The 23,101-nt window shown below is 38.6% G+C and overlaps 1 protein-coding gene and 3 pseudogenes across 1 annotated transcript; 1 reads left to right on the top strand and 3 right to left on the bottom strand.

Moving 5' to 3' along the window:
- LOC110768025 (cocaine synthase pseudogene) lies at nt 1-1,657 on the top strand (annotated as a pseudogene).
- Nucleotides 1,658-9,840: 8,183 nt separating this feature from the next.
- Nucleotides 9,841-11,159, bottom strand: LOC110746012 (akuammiline synthase 1-like; annotated as a pseudogene).
- Nucleotides 11,160-12,514: 1,355 nt separating this feature from the next.
- Nucleotides 12,515-13,879, bottom strand: LOC110744625 (akuammiline synthase 1-like). Its single transcript, XM_021944611.2, has one exon. The coding sequence runs from the start codon at nt 13,877-13,879 to the stop codon at nt 12,515-12,517; it is 1,365 nt and encodes a 454-aa protein (XP_021800303.1).
- Nucleotides 13,880-14,296: 417 nt separating this feature from the next.
- LOC110744629 (thaumatin-like protein 1) lies at nt 14,297-19,009 on the bottom strand (annotated as a pseudogene).
- Between the last annotated feature and the right edge of the window lie 4,092 nt (nt 19,010-23,101).

The raw sequence follows: 23,101 nt of genomic DNA on the forward strand, positions 1-23,101 counted from the left end.
GAACCCGATCCATTATAAGGTAGACCAGCCCCATTGTTCCAATTCACAGTTTGTGCTTGCATCACTTGAAATCAAGGTTGAGCAAAATGGCCACAGAAATCAAGGTTGAAATCATCCAGAGGCAAACAGTTAAACCATCCTCCCCAACTCCTCATCACCTTAGAAATTATAAGCTCTCTATTTTGGATCAGATGGCCGTTCAAACCTACATCCCAATCCTTCTCTTCTATCCCAATGCTGCTGATGCTACTAGCAACAATGTCATGGCCACCAATGAAAGATGTCAGCATCTAATGCAATCCTTAGCTAAAACTCTCACTCACTTCTACCCTTTGGCAGGAAGAATCAAAGGTGGCGCCGTGATTGAATGTAACGATGATGGAGCTGAGTTTGTGGAAGCCCGAGTCAAGTGTTCCTTATCGGAGATTTTTGAACACCCAGATGCCGAGATGTTAAGACGATTCCTACCAGTTGAACCCGAGTCCAGAGAAGCGGGCACCGGCACGTTGCTTCTTGTTCAAGTCAACTTGTTTGAGTGTGGTGGAATGGCAATTGGGTTTAGCATTTCTCATAAGTTTGGTGATGCCGCAACATTAAACACATTCATCAATTGTTGGACTGCAACTGCCCATGATCAGTCAAATATGTTAATGCTTCCCAAATTTGGTGCTGCTGCTCTGTTTTCACCACTAAATTTCTCTAACTCAGAGCCACTGCCATCCGTGGAAGTCAAAAAGGAAAAGCTCATGACAAGGAGGTTTGTGTTTGATGCCTCAAAGATTGCTGCTCTCCAATCTAAGGTAACCAGCTCAGTTGTGCCCAAACCAACAAGAGTAGAAGCAGCTTCAGCACTCATTTGGAAATGCAAAATTGAAGCATCAGCCAGATCATCATCAAACATGCTGGGGACTAGTCTAATAAGGCCATCAGTCTTCTCTCACACTGTGAACATCCGTAAAAAGACAGTGCCACCCTTGCCAGAAAACTTGGTTGGGAATCTAGTAGATTATTTGACAACAAACTATTCTCACTCTGGAGAGAATACCACTGTGATAGATTTGAAAGGCTTGGTGGCAAAAATAAGGGGAGGACTTGAAGAAACAAAAGAACGTTATGCTGCTGTAGTAGTATTTGATTCTAACGAAGCAGGGGAAAAAATGAAATGGTACATAAACCTGTTGAAAAATGATGGCATAGACAAGTTTATCTGCTCAAGTTGGTGTAGGTTTCCATTTTATGAAGCCGATTTCGGGTGGGGAAAGCCATCATGGGTGAGCTACGTTGCTGTTGCACTGGAAAATGTAACTGTTTTGACGGACAAAAGAGATGGCAATGGAATAGAAGCTTGGGTGACTCTGAGCCAAGAGAACATGGCCTTATTTGAAAGCAACAAGGAGCTGCTTGCATATGCTTCTCTGAACCCTAGGGTCACCAACTGAGCACTGATAAGAGAGCTGGCCATTAGGACAGTCCTCCTCTGCCATGGTTGTGATATCAATAAAATGGTAGGCTAGCTTTTGATAGCTTGCTTATTTTCTAGCTCAATAAAACAGTAGAATTGTTGGAAACTTGGAGTCAAGTGAATGTTCGATCTAAGAGTTGAACAAGTTTGAATGATTGATTATGTATTAGCATTAATGGAATCAATTGTGAGATCTATGGTTGTACTCTACACTCTAGTGTAGCCAGTTCAGTTGTTCCCTACACGTGTGGAAGCGGTTTTTATCAATTCAGAAGTCATTAACCCTTTTTTAAGAAAATAAAATAAAATAATTGAGGGTTTACCCAACCCAACCCTAACCCCACTGATCTCTCACACCATAATACCATGTCAGGAGGAGCTACTCCTAAACGAGTCATAGTTTCATGTCCTTTTGGTACGATTTGTGGTATGGGTTTCGGAGAAAACCAAAGTGTCGTTTCTTGAGTCAAAAAATAAAGGTATGAATTTGGGTTAATTACAGTTTAGTACTCTATGGTTACACTCTTAAGGCATGTTAGTTCCTATCTTTTCAATTTTAACAATCACATACCCCGGTCTTTTAAATTTGTTACAATGTGGTTCCGCCGTTAGAGTTTCCGTCAGATCTCTCTGTTAGTTGCCTACGTGGCATTGTGAGTCCCATATTTTTTAATTTTTATAAATTTTAAATTAATTAAAATATTGAAAATAAAAAAATTTAAAAAAAATAGATCTCTCTCTTCTCTCTCTCTCTCTCTTGCTGCCCCCTTTCATTTCCTCTCTTCGTTCTGGGAAACCCTCTCCCCACTCCCCACCCTAACGCCATTAATTGGCTCTCCACCACGACCACCATTTTTTCCGGTCCACTCTCCCTCCGCCTCGCCAACTGTTCCGACGACATGGCTTTGTCCCCCATTCTTTTCCAGCACAACCCAGAGAGACTAAGAGAGATGAAGACGGAAGCGAAGAGCTTGGTCATCGAGATCGAAGACGACGAATTCCTTTCTCAGGTCGCAGCGGCTGAGGCCCAGCGCTTCCAACAAGCGCCAGCGTATTAGCATGGCACCGTCATGTGGCTGTTCTTTAAATTCCGTCACGAATCGCAAAGAAGCCTCGGACGGGGACGATGGCAGTATGAGTGGGTTATGTGATGGGTTCGCTAGAGAGAAAGGAGAAAGAGAATGACCTTTTTTTATTTTTTTAGTTCTGCAATTTTCTTAGGAAAAGTTCTAGAGAAACAATAGACACCCAATTTCTATTTCTATTGATTTGTTTGGGGAAATTTCATTTGCTTGGCTTGGGGTGGGAGTGGGGCGTGGGTTGCCACTGAGGCTGGGGGTGGTCTGGGTTGTTGGGGAGAAGAGAGAGAGAAAGAGAGAGAGAATCTGGGCTGTGGCGTGGGGCGATGGCTTGGGGCTCTGAGTTGGGATGAATCTGGGTTCTCAATTCTTGAGCTTCCTCAGAATTGCGATTTCAATTGTTTTGGTTTGGGATATCATAAAAGAGATCTGTTTTGGTTGGGGGGAAGAAATCGGGTCTGGGTTCGTGGGGATGTGGTTGTAGGTTGGTGTGTGGTATAGTTTGCACACAGAGAGAGAGAGAGAGAGATTTTTATTTTTTTTTTGGTTTTTAATATTTTATTCATATTTTAATCAATTTAAAACTAAAAATTTTGAAAAATATGGGACCCACAGTGCCATGTAGACAACTAACAGAGAGAACTAACAGAAACCTTAACGGCGAAACCACATTGTAACAAATTTAAAAGACGGGAGTATGTGATTGTTAAAATTGAAAAGATATGGACTAACATGCCTTAAGGGTGTAACCATAGGGTACTGAACTGTAATTAACCCAATGAATTATACCAAAAGGATATGAAACTGTGAATCATTTTCAGTAGTAGAACATTCAGCGAGAATATTTTCAGCCGTGGTGGTGTGGGATGGTGGTGCTCTTAAAAGGATAAAGGGTGGTATTATATGATGGTTGTAAGACCCGTGTCTTGGGGAAACAAGAACGGTGAGCAATCCCACATTGCTCGGGGAGGGAAAGGTGAAGTGCTTTAAATGTGTGAGCACTTCTCTTCCTAGCACGAGGCCTTTTGGGAGCTCACTGGCTTCGGATTCTTAGGAACTCCGAAGTTAAGCGAGTTGGGGGCTAGAGCAATCCCAGGATGGGTGACCCACTGGGAAGTTTCTCGTGAACTCCCAAAAACAAAACCGTGAGGGCAGAGAAGGGGGCCCAAAGCGGACAATATCGTGCTAGGGGAGTCGGGTCGTGACACTGGTGGTGGTGTAAGATTAGTGACCCTAAATTTGAAGCCAATGAGCTCCCAAAAAGCCTTGTGCTAGATGGAGGTGGGCATGTACATGTAAGGCACATAACCCCTTCTCCGTTGGTCGATGTGGGATGTTACAATCCACCACCTTTAGGGGCCCGAGGTCCTCGTCGGCACACTCGCACCACATGGTAGAGTGGCTCCCATTCTGTCACATCCCAGATCGGCTCTGCCGTAGCACGATATTGTCCACTTTGGGCCCCTACCCTCATGGTTTTGTTTCTGGAAACTCACGAGCAACTTCCCAGTGGGTCACCCATCCTGGGATTGCTCTAGCCTAAACTCGCTTAATTTCGGAGTTCCCATGGAATCCGAAGCCAGTGAGCTCCCAAAAGGCCTCGTGCTAGATGGAGGTGGGCATGTACATATAAGGCACATCACCCCCTCTCCATTGGTCGATGTGGGATGTTACAGTCTTCAAATCGACGCTTTGACACTGCATGGGTCAACATATCTGCAAGCTGCTCCGAAGAAGGTACAAAAGGTATAGAAATTAACTTATGCTCCAGCTTCTCCTTAATGAAATGTCGATCAACTTCTACATGCTTAGTTCGATCATGTGTGCACTGGATTGTTAGCAATTTCAAATGCAAACAGACTATCATATTGGAGCTTTGTAGCAACATCCGGTCTAAACCCAATTTCAGCAAGTAATCACCTCAACCACCGTATTTCACAAACCCCTTGGGCAATCCCTCTGTACTCAGATTCTGCAGAGGACCAAGACACAATATTTAGCTTCTTACTATGCCACATACCTAGGTTACCGCCAAGAAAGGTGAAGTAACCTGATGTAGAACGTCTATGTATAATATTCTCTGCATAATCTGCGTCAGTGTAACCTTCTAGATCCAAGTGGCCATTTTTCTTAAATAATATACATCTCCTAGGAGCAGACTTTAAGTACCTCAGAATACGTATCATAGCAGCCATATGATCCTCACTAGGTGAATGCATAAATTGGCTAGCAACACTTGCCGCATATGCAATATCAGGGCGTGTCAGTGATAAATAGATCAATCTCCCAACCAACCTTTGGTATCTTTCTTTGTTAGTTGGGACTTGATCCACAAACCCCCAAGTTTATGATTCTCAACAATAGGTGTATCAGTTGGTTTACAGTCAAGCATTCCAGTATCTGCTAGCAGGTTTATGATATACTTCCTTTGTGAAAGAAATAAGCCATGTTTAGATCGAGTGACTTCCACTCCTAGAAAATATTTCAGACTGCCCAAATCTTTCATCTCAAACTCAGACGCTAAAAGTTTCTGCAGTTCCTCAAGTTCTACAGTATCATCACCAGTTACAATCATATCATCAACATAAATAATCAACAAGTTACCTTACCAGCCCTATGTTTAATAAATATAGTATGATTAGTATTGGCCTGTTGGTAACCAAACTTTTTCATAGCTTCAGTAAATCTACCAAACCATGCCCGAGGGGACTATTTTAACCCATACAACGTCGTTTTTAATATGCACATGTTCCTTGTGTCACAAGTAACGCTATACCTTGGTGGAAGACTCATGTACACTTCTTCTTCTAGTTCACCATGTAAGAATGCATTTTTTACATCAAATTACCTCAGGGTCCAATCCAAGTATACTACTAAGGACAGCAAAACTCTGATAGTATTCATCTTAGCCACAGGTGCAAAAGTATCATGATAATCACTCCATGCGTCTGAGTGAATGTTTTAGCTACCAATCTTGCCTTATACCTCTCCACAGTACCATTTGCATTATATTTAACTATAAACACCCATCTGCATCCTACAAGTTTTGTTCCCTTTGATAGATCAACAATGTCCCATGTATTATTTTTTTGCAACGCCTCCATTTCAATATTCATGGCTTCAGCCCACTGTGGATCATTAAATGCCTCATCAACACGAGTTGGAATTTTAATACCATCCATTCTGGTCACAAACTCTTTACACTGAGGAGATAACCTGTGATCAGACACATAATGGGCAATAGCATATCTTGATTTGCCTTTTGATGAGTAACGATCAGGTGGAACCCCACAATTCCGTCTAGGCGGTAGAACATAAAAATTATCAGCACTATGAATAGAATTACTTACCTTAGGAATATCTAGGGGAGCTTGATCGGGTACTATTACATAAGCTTCATGGGGGCAATCAGTTCAGTTACAGCAGCGACATTAGTTAAAACAGTAGGTTCAGCTGGTGTAAGAGGTTCAGCCGGTGCATCAGGTTCGGCCGGTTCAGCAGGTTCGGCCAGTTCTCCCCTTTATATCAAACCATCCAATACCACTCCCCCTTGTAAATCTAGCCAGCTATGTCCTTCACTTCTAGCCTCCCCTTGAAGGACATGCTCAGGTTGTATGAGAGAAGAACATATCATCCTCAATGAAGGTAACATCCATAGAAACTTATAAACATCGGGTAGCAGGATGATAGCACTGATAACCTTTTTGATGAGGAGAGAAACCTAGAAAGACATAGCGGAGAGCACAAAGGTCCAGCTTACTTCTTTAATTATGATGGAGGTGAACATAGACGACACAACCAAACACCTCTGGAGACAGAGTCAGCATAGAAGAGACAGAGATATGATGGGTCAGTACCTGCATAGGAATTCGGAAATCCAGAACTCGTGAAGGTAAATGATTCAAGAGATAGACTACATAGGTAATAACATCCATCTAGAACCGCTTTGGAACTGACGCACCAAGCAGTAGAGCACGAGCAGCAACAAGGATCTGCCCATTTTTACATTCAGCGACCCTATTCTATTGTGGTGTTCAAGGGCAAGTAGTCTCATGGAGTACACACTTAGTGTGAAAAAAATGGGATAATGCCGAATTAACAAATTCTCCACTGTTATCAAATCGAAAAATCTTGATATGGAGCATAAATTGAGTCTAAATCATTTGATAGAAACACTGAAAGATGTTGACCACATCACTTTTATATCTCATCTCATATAACCACATCATATGAGTGCAATCATCCACAAATAACACAAACCAGCAAACTCCCAAGGTTGTAGAAACAGGGGAAGGTCCTTAAACATTAGAATGAACTAAATCAAATGGCATAAGCTGTTTATTACAACTCGGAGGGTAGGATATTTGATGACTCTTAGCTAAAATACAAGTCTGACATTCGAAAGCAAACTCGTTGACACCACTAAATAATGCAGGAAACAAATGACGTAAATATCCAAAGGAGGCATGACCAAATCGGCAATGTAGCAACCAAATTCGGCGAATTTGAGAAGTTTGGGCTCTACCATCATGAAGGACCTGACTAGTTTCCACGTCATCCACATAATGAAGCCCCCCATTTTTAGTACCACGATCAAAGATCTCTCGAGTCTGGATATCCTGTAGTAAGACAAAAGACGGATACATTAGTAAAATGCAGTTTAATTGCTCAGTAACTTGCGACACAGAAAATAAATTACTAGACAAATATGGAACCAGTAACACTTTGTCCAATGATAAAGTAGGTGTCAAGAGTATAGAACCCGCCCCCGTGACAGGAGCAGCAACATTATTAGCAGTCAAAACATGATCACGATGAGGAGGGAAAGTAGTAGAGAATAAAGCAGAATTATACGTCATATGGTCAATAGCTCATAAATCAATAATCCAATCTGTATCGCGTGTATCATAGGCAACGATCACACTTCAGTTTGTCTTTTTCTGCAAAAGTCAGGTGACAAGGTGAAATGACAGAAGAGCCAGACCCTGTAGGTTGAGAGACCAGAGCATTGTTTTTGGAAGCAAACACAACAGCAGGTTCCCCAATCTTGGTGCCGGATCCAAGCATAGTAATTTGGCATTGAGCCTCACGACGGACCATAAAATCATACATACAATCTGCCATAACAGCAGGTTGAAAAGTCTTCATATCATCAGCACACTTCGTCCGAAAATGACGTCTCTTGTCCAATTCAAGCCAGATTGTCTAAAGTTCAGCAAAATAGGTAGAGACAGGACGACTCTCTTGCTTGATACGGGTAGCCTGGCACCGTAGTTCATAGAGCTGGGATATGTCAGAGCCATCATAAAACATCTCATTAACATCATCCCAAATTTCCTTAGCAATTGATAGAGTATGAAACATATTCAACAAACTGGGTTCCATAGTTCGCAGCATTCAACTTTTTACAATAGCATCAGCAATTTTCCACTTCCCAAATAGTGGGTCTTGGGAATCAGGGGCATCAATGTCGCCAATCAAGTAACCCAATTTGCCTTGTGTAGTAGCATGGAGTTAGATCATCGAAGCCCATGTCTCATAGTTGGATCCATTCAATTTGAATCCCATGGTTAGATTAGTGGACAATTCAATATGAACCGTCGCAATAGAGGTAGAAGAAGAAGATTCAGTGACATCCGGCATGGTGATAGATGGTGATGGCGGCAGAATATTAGGTGTGGCGACGACAACAGTAAGAGATATGAGACGACGCATGCTTAGGTGTATAGGCAGACAGGTTTAGGTGTATAGGCTAGGTGCAGCGGAAATAGGTATTTTTTAGGATTAGGATTTTGATGTTGTGGAGACGGATCGGAACCCGCTCTGATACCAACTCAAAAGTAATTAGGATTTAAACATATATGTTTATTTTTCTCTCAAAGAGGGATATATATACTACATACCAGCAATGGCGGACGCAGGATTGTGTCGCCATGGGGTCATAGTGTAAAGTCTCGAAATTTTGTCAAGAAGAAAATAACACTAAAAAATACAAGTTATAATTGTCCACTAGAACCAGAACTACCATAGGCACTTGCACTAGAACTACCCGGATTAGACTCACTATTCATAGGCACTTTTCTCTTAAAAAATCATTCCATGATAATTTTTTCTACACATAAATTAATTAAATCCATCAATTATAAACCCACACAACAACATTAATATATTGAATCAATTAATTAAATACATTAGAGAGGGAAATCATAAAGACTAATCTATATTGAATTAATTAATTAATATATTGAATCAACAACATTAATTTTTTCTTGACGTGGTTGGCGACGGCGGCAGGGTGGAGGTTGGGGATTAGTTAGGTTTTTAGAGGAGAGGGAATTTTGAAGAAAAAAAAATTAGGTTTTGGGAAGAACTGATGCTGCTGGGAGGAAGAAGAATCGGGTAGAGATGGGATGGGGTTCTTTGTTTTTTGTGGAAAAAAAAAAAAAAAACCTGGCTCAAAACGACGTCGTTTTGAAGCCAGGTTAAAAAAAAAAAAATTAACACGCCTGGACCAAAACGGCGTCGTTTTGGCCAGGCGGCTTTAAAAAAAAACAGAAGCACGCGCGCGCGCAAGGCAGGCGCTGCCTGCGCAAACTTCTTCTTCTTCCTCTGCTAGGCATTTCATCGAGCACTTGGTGTGCGCCATGGGGTCACACACCAGCCAGCCATGGGGTCATACCATTCCTCCCCCACTGCAATTCCCAGCTGCCATGGGATCAACTGTCCCCATTTGTCCCTCTGTGCATCCGCCCCTGCATACCAGAGTGGGTACGAATGAGAAATTTATACAAAATCTCTTAATTCTGCTCAAATTAGATAATTACATTAAATAAATAAAAATTGTATTCCTAATAGGAACAAATTCTATTCCTAATAGTAACGTTGACTTTGACTTACGCCAACACAAATTTAGCATTACTGTTTTACCATTCATAATGTTACTTTTAGCATTCATAATGTTACTAATACATTTGAGTGCTGAAATCGCATCCACTCTGTAAGGATTGGGAACAAGTGAACTGGCTCCGTTAGATTGTAAAGTAGAAATTTGAGCTACTGTTTAATAATTCCTTGGTACAATCATAGAATATCTCACAATTGATTCCATTAATGCTAATACATAATAAATTAATCTTTCAAACTTGGTCCACTCTGACATTTACTTTATTCCAAGTTTTCAACGGTACAATTGAGCTAGAAAATTAAGCTAGCTATATAAAAAGCTAGCCGACCATTTTATCGATAATACAAATTGAATGCCATGACAGAGAACAGCACTAATGACTAGCTTAGCAGTACTCAGTAGGTGACCCTTGGATTGAGAGAAGCATATGCAAGCAGCTCCTCGTTGCTTTCAAATAAGGCCGTGTTTTCTTGGCTCAGATTCACCCATGCTTCTATTCCATTGCCATCTCTTTTGTCCATCAAAACAGTTACATTGTTAGCTTCAACAGGAACGAAGCTCACCCATGATGGCTTTCCCCATCCGAATCGGCTTCATAAAATGGAAATCGACACCAACTTGACTATGTCATCATTTTTCACCATGTTCATGTACTCGTTCATTTTTTGCCATTGTTTGTTAGAATCGAATACTACTTTTGTATCACAACGCACTTTTATTTCTTCGAGCGCTCCCTTGATTTTTGCAACCAAGTCTTTCAAATCTATCACACTAGTACTCTCTCCAGAGTGAGAGTAGTGTGCTATTGAAAAATCCACTAGATTCCCAACCAAGTTTTCTGGCAAGGGCGGCACTGCGTTTTTACGTGGGTGAGAGAAAACGGATGGCCTTATTAGACTAGTCCCCAACATGTTCGATGATGATCTGGATGATGCTTCAATTTGGCATCTCCAAATGAGTGCTGCAACTGCTTCTACTCTTGTTGGTTTGGGCACAACTGAGCTGGCTACTTTCGACTGGAGAGCAGCAATCTCTGAGGCATCAAACACAAACCTCCTTGTCATGCATTTTTCTTTAACGGCATCATCGGGTTGGAATGGTGATGTCTCTGAATTTGACAAATTTAGTGGTGAAAGCAGAGACGCCACACCAAATTTGGGAAACATTAACTTATTTGACTCATCATGGGTTGTTGCACTCCAACAATTGATGAATGTGCTCAGTGTTGAGGTATCAGCAAACTTACTAGAAATACTAAACCCAATTCCCATTCCACCACACTCAAACAAGTTGATTTGAACACGAAGCATTGTGCCTGTGGCAGATTCTCTGGACTCGGGTTCAATAGCAAGGAATCGTCTTAAAACCTTGGCATCTGTGGGTGCTCCAAAATCTCCGATAAGGAGCACTTGACTCGGGCTCTCACAAATTCAGCTCCATCATCGTTACATTCAATCACAGCATCACCTTTGATTCTTCCTGCTAAAGGGTAGAAGTGAGTGAGTGTTTTACTTAAGGATTGCAGTAGATGCTGAAATCTTTCATTGTTAGTAGTAGCATCAGCATTTGGATAGACGAGAAGGAGTGGGACGTAGATTTGAAGATCGCTCTGATCATAATGAGAGAGCTCATAGTTTCTAAGGTGATGAAGAGGTGGGGAGGAGGGTCTAACTGTTTGCCTCGCCAAAATTTCAACCTTGATTTGTGATGCCATTTTGCTCAAGTGATGCAAGTAGAATGTGAGTTGGATCGATGGTTCTGCAGTGAATTGAATATAACTAATACTATGTAGGCACAAGCCCCGGTGCTGTCTGCCTCTCAAAGATTTAAACCTTGATGAATTATGTGGCCATAACTTGATCGTAAATTCTGTAACGGTGGAAAACAATATCATGCATGGGCTGCCTTACAACCACATTGAAGAGGCCATCATTTTACATTGAACAACTACCTACTTCTGTGGGAGGTAGTTGTAGCAATCCATGTTGGAAATTTAATATTCTAATATATAAACTACGAATAATGCTACTCTTACCACATTTGTATACCATATTCTCATACCACCTTATGTGGCAAATGAGGTGGACAGCTACATCAATTAAAATTAATTTAATATTTTCTTTTCTTGTATGATTTATTGACACTTTTATTTTCTTTTCAATTAATTGATGTGGTTGTTTACTTCATCTGCCACATAAGGTGGTATGGAAATGTGGTATACAAATGTGGTAAGAGTAGCATTTATAATAGTCCATCCCCCCAACAACTTAATCTCCCTAATTCTAAGATTTCCAATTCTTCATTCTTCTCAAACTATTGATTGTAAATTGGAAGCGATCAAAACAAGAAGTTCTTCTTGGTGTTCAAGATCGACATATTGGAACCTGACGATTTGAACATCACCATCAATCTCACATTTTTAATATCATTACTTTATTTTTATTTCTTCTGAACGATTCATAGTTTCATGTCCTTTGGTATGATTCATGTCATTGTGGTATGGGTTTTAGAGAAAACCAGGGTGTTGTTTCTTAGGTCAAAAAATAAAGGCATGAATATCCTACCAAAAGCACATGAAACTACGACTCGTTTTCAATCGTGGAGCATTCAGCGGGAATATTTTCAGCTGTGGTGGTGCAGCATGGCGGTGTTCGGGTGGTTTTATACGATGGTGGTGGTGTGAAATCAGTGGACGCATTATTTTAGATTCAAATTTGGTGTCCGTAGCATTAGTGTTTACCATTCATATTAGTTACTAATAATTTATTATGAGTGCTCAGCATCCACGCTTGTAGGAATTGGGAAGACCTGAACTGGCTACATGAGATTGTAGAGTAGAAATTTGAACTTCTGGTATTGTCATAGATTTCACAATACATTCCATTAATGCTAAACATAACTAATCATTCAAACTTGGTCAACTCTGACATTTACTTTATTCGAAGTTTCCAACAGTACAACTGTTTTATTGAGCTAGAAAATAAGCTAGCCTAAAATTTTATTGATAAAACAAATTGAAGTCCAGGGCAGAGAACAGCACTAATGGCTGGCTAGCTCTGTTATCAGTACTCAGTAGGTGACCTTAGGATTGAGAGAAGCATATGCAAGCAGCTCCTCGTTGCTTTCAAATAAGGCCATCTTTTTTTGTCTCAGATTCACCCACGCTTCTATTCCATTGCCATCTCTTTTGTCCATCAAATTAGTTATATTGTCAACTGGAACAGGAACAAAACTCACCCATGATGGCTTTCCCCATCCGAAATTGGCTTCATAAAATGGAAATCGACACCAACTTGTGCACACATATTTGTCTATGTCATCATTTTTTACCAGGTTTATGTACTCTTTCTTTTTTTTCCATGCTTCGCCAGTATCGAATACTACTTTCATAGCACAATGCTCTTTCATCTCTTCAAGCGCTTCCCCGATTTTTGCTACCAAGTCTTCCAAATCTATGCCACTAGTACTCTCTCCAGAGTGAGAGTAGTGTGCTGTTGAAAAATCCACTAGATTCCCTACCTTGTTTTCTGCCAATGGCGGCACTGTGTTTTTACGCATGTTCGTAGGCTGAGAGACGACTGATGGCCTTATTAGACTAGTCCCCAACATGTTTGATGATGATGATATGGATGATGCTTGAATTTTGCATTTCCAAATGAGTGCTGATACTGCTTGTACTCTTGTTGGTTTTGGCACAGCTGAGCTGGCTACTTTTGACTGGAGAGCAGCAATTTTTGTGGCATCAAGCACAAACCTCCTTGTCATGCATTTTTCTTTAGCGCCTTCCGCGGGTGGGAATGCCGGTGGCTCTAAGTTAGACAAATTTAGTGGTGAAAACAGAGACGCTGCACCAAATTTTGGAACCATTAACTTATTTGACTGATTATGGCAGGTTGCAGTCCAACAATTGATGAATAAGCTCAGTGTTGAGGTATCAGCAAACTTATGCGAAATGCTAAACCCAATTGCCATTCCACCGCACTCAAACAAGTTGATTTGAACAAGAAGCAATGGGCTTGTGGCTGATTCTCTGGAGTCGGATTGATCAATAGCAAGGAATCGTCTTAACATCTCGGCATCTGGGTGTTCCAAAATCTCTGATAAGGAGCACGTGACTCCGGCTTTCACAAATTCAGCTCCATCATCGTTACATTCAATTACGGCGTGACCTTTGATTCTTCCTGCTAAAGGGTAGAAGTGGGTGAGAGTTGTAGTTAAAGATTGCATTAGATGCTGACATCTTTCGTTGGTGGCAATGACATTGTTAGTATTAGCATCAGCAGCATTGGGATAGAAGAGAAGGAGTGGGATGTAGATTGCAGGAGCCATCTCATCGTGATGAGAAAGCTTATAATTTCTAAGGTGATGAGGTGTTGGGGAGGGGGGTTTAACGGTTTGCCTCTCGATAATTTCAACCTTGATTTGCGAGGCCATTTGCTTAAGTGATGCCAGTAGCAATGTGAGTTGGATCGATGATGCATGGCCAATCTAACTAATACCCCATTAGTTTACTTCATGTCACTTTACCATTGTCGTTAACTCCGTACACAAAACTGTGACGTTGAAGATATGTTAAACTTTGACGGACCAAGTGATGATTTTCTAGTGTCCGAAGAAGAGGTTCAATGATCCGTGTTCAGTTAATTTAAATGCTATTTTTATTGCTTTGTGAAGCGTTCTTATCCCCCTGCCTCTCCCGTTTATAAAAAATGAATGTAATTAAAATTGACAATAAGTAAGATTAAAAATTAATAGCTTTAAGACATCAATCATACATATATCATGCGATTATTTTATATAAGAGTCATGACAAAATATTATTCTATCCTTAAATACATGTAAAAGCCCTTATCAAGGGCAGAAAGTAATTGCATAATTAGGGCCACCAAAGCATGTGAAAGTGCTAGTTTTGTCATCATAAGCATAACTATAAGCCTGAGAGGACACTGGTTCTTGAAGATCTTTGAATAGTTAGTAGGAGGGCATGTATCTGGGGAACCATAAGCACCAGTGCAACAATATTGGGGCTGATTTAAAGCCATGCATACACTTTTGCAACCAATCACACTCCCATCTGATCCTTTCACTGACAACTCAGGAGGACAAACAGTATTGACATTGCCTGCACAACTTGTGGAGTTGCAGTCCCCAGAGCCCCCTTGGGGGGCTAGCATAATGGGCAAGTTGAAGCCATCAACAAGGCTTACATCATAGAAATCTTGTCCTCCATTGATTGCTAGGGTCAATTCCACCAGTAATGCTGGTGGAATTGCACCAGAATCGTTGCATGTGATCTTGCCAGAGCCACAATCGCCCGCAATGGCGGAGCCAGGAATTTAAGTAAGAGGGGGCACCCTTAAAAATTCAAACACTCTCTTTTATGACAAATCAACCTAGTTTTTAAGAAATCCCTAATTTTATCACTTTTCTCTAATTTTTTTTTCTTTACTTTTTGTATGAACAATCTATCACTCTTTTATGATAACAAAATACATGCAATTCAAAAGAAATTTAGACATGAAAATGAAAGAGAAACAAAGAAAATAGTGGCCATTAAAGAATTTGTGAGGAATTTTATAATATTTGTACAATATACTAATATAAAATTGTATGTATAACAATATTTGAGAGGGGGCCAGTGCCCACCCTGGGCATGCATTGGCTCCGCCACTGATCGCCCGTGGCGCAACTGAACTTTCCTGAGGAGTCTGTGGAGCACTGGGTGCGGCCCCAAAAGCGGCCGGACCATGGAGCTTGAACATTTAAAGATGTCAAAGCACCGGATGCTAACTCGCACTACTACAAAAATTGAAATAGACAACGGGGAAATGCCGTCGTCTTTTTCTTTTTCAAACCGTCGTTAAATCGACAGTCGTCTTTTTGAAAGTCAAACTACGACGGTAATTCACCGTCGTCTATTATATGTAAAAACGACGGTTTTTAAAAGAACCGTCGTCTATTACATGTAAAGACGACACTTTTTCTGAAAAAACCGTCGTTATTGAATGTAAAGACGACACTTTTTTTTATAGAACCGTCGTCTATTAAATATAAAGACGACACTTTTTCTGAAAAAACCGTCGTCTATTTAATGTAAAGACGACACTTTTTCTGAAAAAACCGTCGTCTATTTAAATGTAAAGACGACACTTTTTCTAAAAAAACCGTCGTTTATTTCATGTAAAGACAACACTTTTTCTGAAAAAACCGTCGTCTATTTAAATGTAAAGACGACACTTTTTCTGAAAAAACCGTCGTCTATTTAAATGTAAAGATGACACTTTTTCTGAAAAAACCGTCGTTTATTATATCCAAAGATGTCTATTAAATCTAAAAAAGACGGTTTTGTTCCAAAAAATCGCCGTTTATTATCTGTAAAAATGATGTACTAATTTCATTTTAGATATCCTAAAAAATTATTTCTTTCATAAAACTTGAAGATTCAATTGTAATTACATTGTTTACCAATCTTGATTCCTACTATATCCATACAAAATACCATATTTATAACATTATAACCTATAATTACAAAATACCATATCCAAAGCATTAACCTATGGTTGTTGTATCTTCCACAATTTGTACTTGTTCTCCACATTCAGCTGTCATCTTGGAGTAGTGTTCTAAGTCATCTTGGTCAAATGGATCTTATATTCTTCTAAGTTGTCATCTTGGCCTTTGAGCTACACTTGATATAAGCTGCAGCACCTATTTGCCATGTCATCTTACCTGAGCAATCAAAAACCACAATAAGATTACATTATCTTGCTGTCATTTTAACTAACAAAAAATATGCATAAGCTTATGCATGAAAAGTTCATTTGTAACACAATACAGAAAAACATTTTGACTAACTTAGAGTTTCTTTTGTGACGTGGATGGCGAGCTCACCAAGAAGGCGCGATGGAGATCTGTCATCGAACCTCAAGCGACATCGAAGACCAAATCTGATGTTCTAGGATTTTCCCATCTCGCAAGGTCTCTAGATCTGTTTTCAAGGTCATCTTAACTAACAAAAAATATGCATCATCTATACAAGCATAAGCTTATGCTGGAAAAGTTCATTTGTAACACAATACAGAAGAACATTTTGACTAACTTAGAGTTGCTTCTGTGACGTGGATGGCGAGAGCTCACCAAGAAGGCGTGATGGAGATCTGTCATCGAACCTCAGGCGACATCGAAGACCAGATCTGATGTTCTAGGATTTTCCCATCTCGCAAGGTCTCTAGATATGTTTTCAAGGACATCGTCGTCGTTGACTGTGAATATGGCGTCGATGGCGGCTAGTGATGACTGATGCGAAGAACGATGGCGTTGATGGTGTCGCTGCGTCGATGGCGTTGACGGCGTCGCTGCTTCGATGGCGTCGATGGCTGGTAGGTACGTATGAGGAGTAGAAAGGTGAAAGATGGAGTGTTTCAGATAGCTCAGGAGGGTTTCAAGAAGAGAGGAGCTCAGGAGGTTTCAAGGAGGGAGAGATAAAGTTTTCAGAGACGGGGGAAAATCTGAAAATTTGTCGAGCGTGAATTCACTTAAGTGGCCTTTTTTTAGCGTGTTTTAAAAGACGACGCTTGTTAATGAGAGATAAGGTTTTCAAAGACGGGGGAAAATTTGAAAATTTGTCGAGCGCGAATTCACTTAAGCGTCCTTTTTTTAGCGTGTTTTAAAAGACGACGCTTTTTATAACAAAATCGTCATCTTTACATATAATAGACGACCCTTTTTAAAAAAAAAACCGTCATCTTTACATATAATAGACGACCCTTTTCATAAAAAACCGTCGTCTTTACATAATCCGTCATTCGTTTGTTTTAAAATTAAGTCGTTTATTATGATTTACAACGTCTTTAATTTCTTAATGCCGACGTGGTTTGTGGGTTTTATTAATAATATTTTATTCTATTTAATTCGAAATATTCATAATAAATTTAAAATAAATCCAAAAAATGCAACGTCAACTCCTATGAAGTCATTGAGATATTTTCTTCCCCCTTAAGCTTTAAAAAATTAAGTTTGAGTTATACAAATTTAAAATTACCACCAAAAATAAAAATGTTTGCATGAGTCACAACATCACTTATACTTTAATGGTTTAGGGTTTAGGGTTTAGGGGGATAAAGGTTTATTTTTGGGGTTTAGGGTTTATGGTTAATATATATTAGGCCGTAAAACCATAATCCCTTTTCTAAAATTATTTAAACATATATATATAATTTAGGGTTTATATTTTATGGTTTAGGGTTTAGGGTTTAGGGTATAGATGTAATAAGCATCATGTTTATTTATATTGTTAACGATGGTTTTTTTGTTTTCCGTCGATGATTATCGAAGAGCGCATTTCTAAACCATGATTTCTTTAAAATGACGTTGTACACACATAACAACGTCATAGTTTTTTAAAAAGCGACGTAAAAGGTTTTTCAAACGTCGTCTTTACTTCATAATAGACGACCCTTTTTATAAAAAACCGTCGTCTTTACATATAATAGACAACCCTTTTTATTAAAAAACTGTCGTCTTTACTTCATAATAGACGACCCTTTTTATAAAAAACCGTCGTCTTTACATATAATAGACAACCCTCTTTTATAAAAAAAAAACCGTCGTCTTTACGTATAATAGACGACCATTTTTATAAAAACCGTCGTCTTTACATATAATAGACGACCCTTTTTATAAAAAAACCGTCGTCTTTACATATAATAGACGACCCTTTTTATAAAAAAACCGTCGTCTTTACTTATAATAGACGACCCTTTTTTATAAAAAAACCGTCGTCTTTACATATAATAGACGACCCTCTTTATAAAAAAACCGTCGTCTTTACTTATAATAGACGACCCTTTTTATAAAAAAAACCGTCGTCTTTACTTATAATAGACGACCCTTTTTATAAAAAAACCGTCATCTTTACATATAATAGACGACAGTTCTTTCAATACAACCATGTCTTTACCAAAAAAAGGACACTTGATTTTTAAAAGACGACGCTTGTCATACCTGCTGTCGTTGTTTTTTGGTCAGATTTTAACTCTAAAGAAAAGCTTTTTAATAAGACGACACTTTTTTATTTGTGTGCGTCGTTATAAAAAAAATTCTCAACAGTATCTCCATTTTTTAGTTGTTTAAGTCACTTATCCACGACGGTTTTTTGTTACCGTCGTCTTTTTAAAAACAACGACGGTTTTTTGTTCTACCGTCGTCTTTTTCTGGTCGTCTTTTGCCCTTTTTGTAGTAGTGTCGAATCCGGTGGAAGATAATTGTGAGCCACCGCCTCCGATTAGGGTTCCTGGCCAAATTGTGTAAGGACAATTGTTTGTGAATGTGAATGTTGCCGAGTGAGCCCCTATACGCCATGGCACACAAATAAGATCAATAATAATGCTAGACTTTCTAAATTTATTCGCCAAATGTGTTCAGGAAATAAATGAGGTCGAGAGAAAGTCACATCATTTGGGAATAAGACTTTACCTTATTAGTGAATGAAAATGACATTATATACATAAATAACTTGCCTGAGAGGAAGACCAGTAAAATGCCGATAAACGCTTGAAATCTCATCATGTTGAGTGCTCTGTTTGCTTTTCTGTCTGATAAATTAATGCAGCGATGAGCGATTCAATTCAATTCAATTCAAAACACACATGGTAGGTATAAATAAGCAAAAAAATGGCGTACCCAAAATATTCCAAAACAATAAAAAAAAAATAAAAGGGGAATTTAAGTATACAATTAAGCATATAAGTGGGAGAGCTGACAATGGGTCGAATGGGGTGGGTATGCCATTCTCATCCCCATCCCCGTTAAGCTTTTTTCCCTCATCCCTACCTTCATACCCGCAATAATATTGGGGATTCCCTATCCCCACATTCGTTGGGGAATGGGTTCCCCGACCCGCCCCATTATAGAATAAAAAACCAATATAACTACTTTGTTGGAAGAGAAAAATAGGACTAGAACAAGATAATGAATTTATATAATATCGACGTATAAGACAATATAAGAATGTTAAATATTGACTGGAAGTTAACTAAATATATAATTAGTATGGCTTAAGATTCATATAAATATATAATATAATAATACGAAATATAAAACTTAGTCGGCACAATCACTTTAATAGCATATATATATATATATTCTAAATGGGAAGGTTCGGGTCGGAGATTCAAATATCATCCTCGCTCCTCTCTGAACACTATACCCAAAAAATTCCTCGTGCCTGTCCTCATATCCGTTTTTATCCTTCATACCCAACCCATTAAGATCGAATCCCCACGAAGACCCTTACCCGTGGGAAAAATTGTCATCCCTAGAGCTGGTCCAAATACATATCAGCACATGGATGTTTGATTCTCTCACCCTCTATGACAAGGATAGATGCATTAACAGGCTATAGAGTTGTGAATCAAAACGCATGTTTTTTTTCCTTTAAACAGATTCTCTCACCCTATAAACAAGTACCCTATGTATTGGAGAAACTAGCTATAGGGCTCGAAATAGTTGTACTTTTCACATGATCCATTGGAAAACTCTAACTTCTTTCCTTTTAGTTTTCCTTGTACAACCCTTAGGCCATATATCCATGTCTCATCTATCCATCCAATTTCCAAAGAAAGAAGGAAAAAATTTCCTCCCATCGATCGAGTTACAAGACTTTGGTTTCTATTGCAAGAGTTTACTATGCAAAATATTTCTAAACCAATTGAGCACTTAAAGCATATCTTAACTCAGAAAGACAATTGAACAAAAGAATGATTAGAGATAAGACTTGCTTGAATTAGCCATAATCAAATTCACAAGACGATCTTCTCCTCTCAGTATTCCCGAATGTCAAGGCTTACAATAGGACAAGCATACATAATATGAATGTATGAATATGAGAGCAGTGACCAAGCCTTTTATATAAGTTTCTTTACAACACTCTCCTATTAAGAGACAACTGCTAGCCAAAACGTGGAGATAATGGATGATATCTGTTAATACACATTGCAAAAGATGCGGGAAGGTATCGTATAGTAGTGTAGCTCGGAAGTCTGAGTGTCGTATCCACAGAGAGCAGTGTAAATAAAATAACAGAGATGAAAAAGAACAAGTGTGATTAAGAGGTAGATTTATGCAAGATTTGATTTAGAGAAAATTTAATTGATTAAAATACTAAGGCATTGGGGTGCCACTTTTAACATAAGCATGCAACTCTTATTAATTTGATCCACAAAATATTTTCCAATGTAGTTGTTCAAAATAATTAAAGCTCTTTTTAATTTCCTTTAGAAGTATTCTAAGCATAACTTGTACCATTGGCAACAAACTATCAAAAAATAATCTTCATCAAAATTCTATTAATTAATCTAAGTAATTCTCTTCTCTTTTAAAAGAATGAAAGTTTTTACTACACAATGGGAAAAACATGATTGAACCCATGAAATAGATTATCAAACATTCATCAATTAATTAAAAAGAAAACTACAAATTCCATTTGAACAAAAACTACAAATTCACATTAAAGCTTAAGTTTGGATCAAACTAATAAAAATTACACACTCATATTAAAAGCTTTCTCCCTAGCTGAGGCTAGGGAGTTAGTTTCCCATAAAATAAAAGTAAAACAAATTAAAACTAGAAGAATTGGAGGAACAAGAGAGAGCTCAAGAGAAGATTGTGAGCTTGGTGTGTGTCTTGAAGCTTGAAGACTTCTCTATTTATAGGGCTAAGAAGGAGGAGCATCATGATGAATTCCAACACCACCATTCCTATTCCAATACAATCCATAACTCCCACTTCATCTTGTCTAAGTTAGTGTGGTTGGAATCAATTCTTTTTTGTTTGCTTCCATCCCATACTTCTTTTCCTTTCTTATTTTGGCATGGGTGTGACACTTCATGCATTCTTTTCAATTCTTTAGCTGCTGCACCTTAAGCTTTCTTCACATGGGTTTTCAAAGGTGTTCAATTATGGCTGCCTTTTGCTGCCAACCCATGTAGGTTTTCTTTTGGTTGCTGAAAAAAATGATTCTTCTGAACTAGGCTTGGTGTAGGAAGGCCTGAGGTTTCAATATGTGTCCAATGGGGCTCAAATTTGGATATGTCATAATAGACACCCATTGGAACAACTTTTATGAAGAATGTATTCCCATCGGAGCAGTACAAGTGTACGTTTTGGGCCTTACAAGTTGACTTCCGGAAATGGACTGGAATTGGCTTAATTTCTTTTCTTTCTTTTCTTTTTGCTTCACATGCATGCACATTCTTTCTCCTTAATAGCTCCAACATGCACCTATATAAAATCATGATATTAGAATAGAATGTAACAATTATTGCCCAATTGATAAGAGTTTGGGTGCCACTTCAAAGAGAGATAACCAAATAGAGAATTCAAATGAATTAGCCTATATTTCAATGAAGTGCAAATGGATTCGTAAAATGCAATGGAACATTCTAATTGGTGCAAAAATCAATAAAACAAAATACTAACAAATATAGATTAGGGATAGAAGTTGTAATAATTATGTGTTTATCAATATACACCTCCTGCAACAGTTATTCCATTTGGTCATTATCTGAATAAAAATATCATAATATCTTAATTTTAAAATAACTCTATTTATTATTTATATGACACCTCATAATAATGAAAAGTCAAACTCACAAAATATATGAAAAAACTTACATCTATATCCATATGGTGTTTGACAAATGAAAGATGGGTAATATTTGAATTAAAAGAGAGAGAAAAACACTGCCACCTAATATTTATTCTTAATATAGTAAATTTGGCTTCCCCCTTCAAACTTATTGTAATTTTTAGATTCCAAAATTAGCCCTATTTACAATTCAATGTATTTTATGGGGCTTTTAAGTTGTGCCCAATTTAAATCATGCCACTAGATCTGTGGGTAGGAGTTTAGGAGGGAGTATTTTTCCATGTGAGATAAATTGGTCCTAGTATTATTAACAAAATTACAAATCATGCCACTACAAAATATTTATCCGAGCTATAGGAGGTTAGGAGGGAGTACTTGAACTAATTTTATTGTAGCCCATTATTATAGGAGTGCAAACATAAATATGCATTGAGAGGTGTGTATTATTCATTTGCATAAAATTAGGGAATGTAAAAAAGTCAGCCATTAAAGAAAAATCTAGTGGCATGATTTGTAAATAAATCAACTTACATGGATACATTGTCATCCAATTTTTAAATTGGGTGTACTTAAATGTTGTATTATTGTTGGATTATCGTATAGGATTTTTGAGTTATAAAGACCTATTTTAATATGACCCTATTTAATACAAGTCCGGATCAAGACAATTACTCCCCACTTATCTCGGGTACACTTGATCAGGGCGATTACTCCCCACCTCTCTCGATATTTTAGTATGACCCTATTTAAAACATAGAAGAAATAAGCAAAAAAAAGGGCATCCCTTTCACTCAATCGTAAAGGACATCCCCTTCACTCCTCACCGATAATAAGAAAAAAGAAAAAAAGAAAAAAAAAAAGCATTTTCTTCTCTGCGTCTGCTTATATATATATATATAGATGCACTCCTCTAAATTTCGAAGATCCACAATTTTCTTCGTGGGCCAGCCTGACCCAGCCCAAAATTCGAAGAGACTAGAGCCCACTTGAACTTGTTCGGAGCAGACAAG

This window comes from Prunus avium, chromosome 4 (assembly GCF_965620075.1).
Source record: "Prunus avium chromosome 4, drPruAviu1.hap1.1, whole genome shotgun sequence".
NCBI classification, from domain to species: Eukaryota; Viridiplantae; Streptophyta; class Magnoliopsida; order Rosales; family Rosaceae; genus Prunus; species Prunus avium.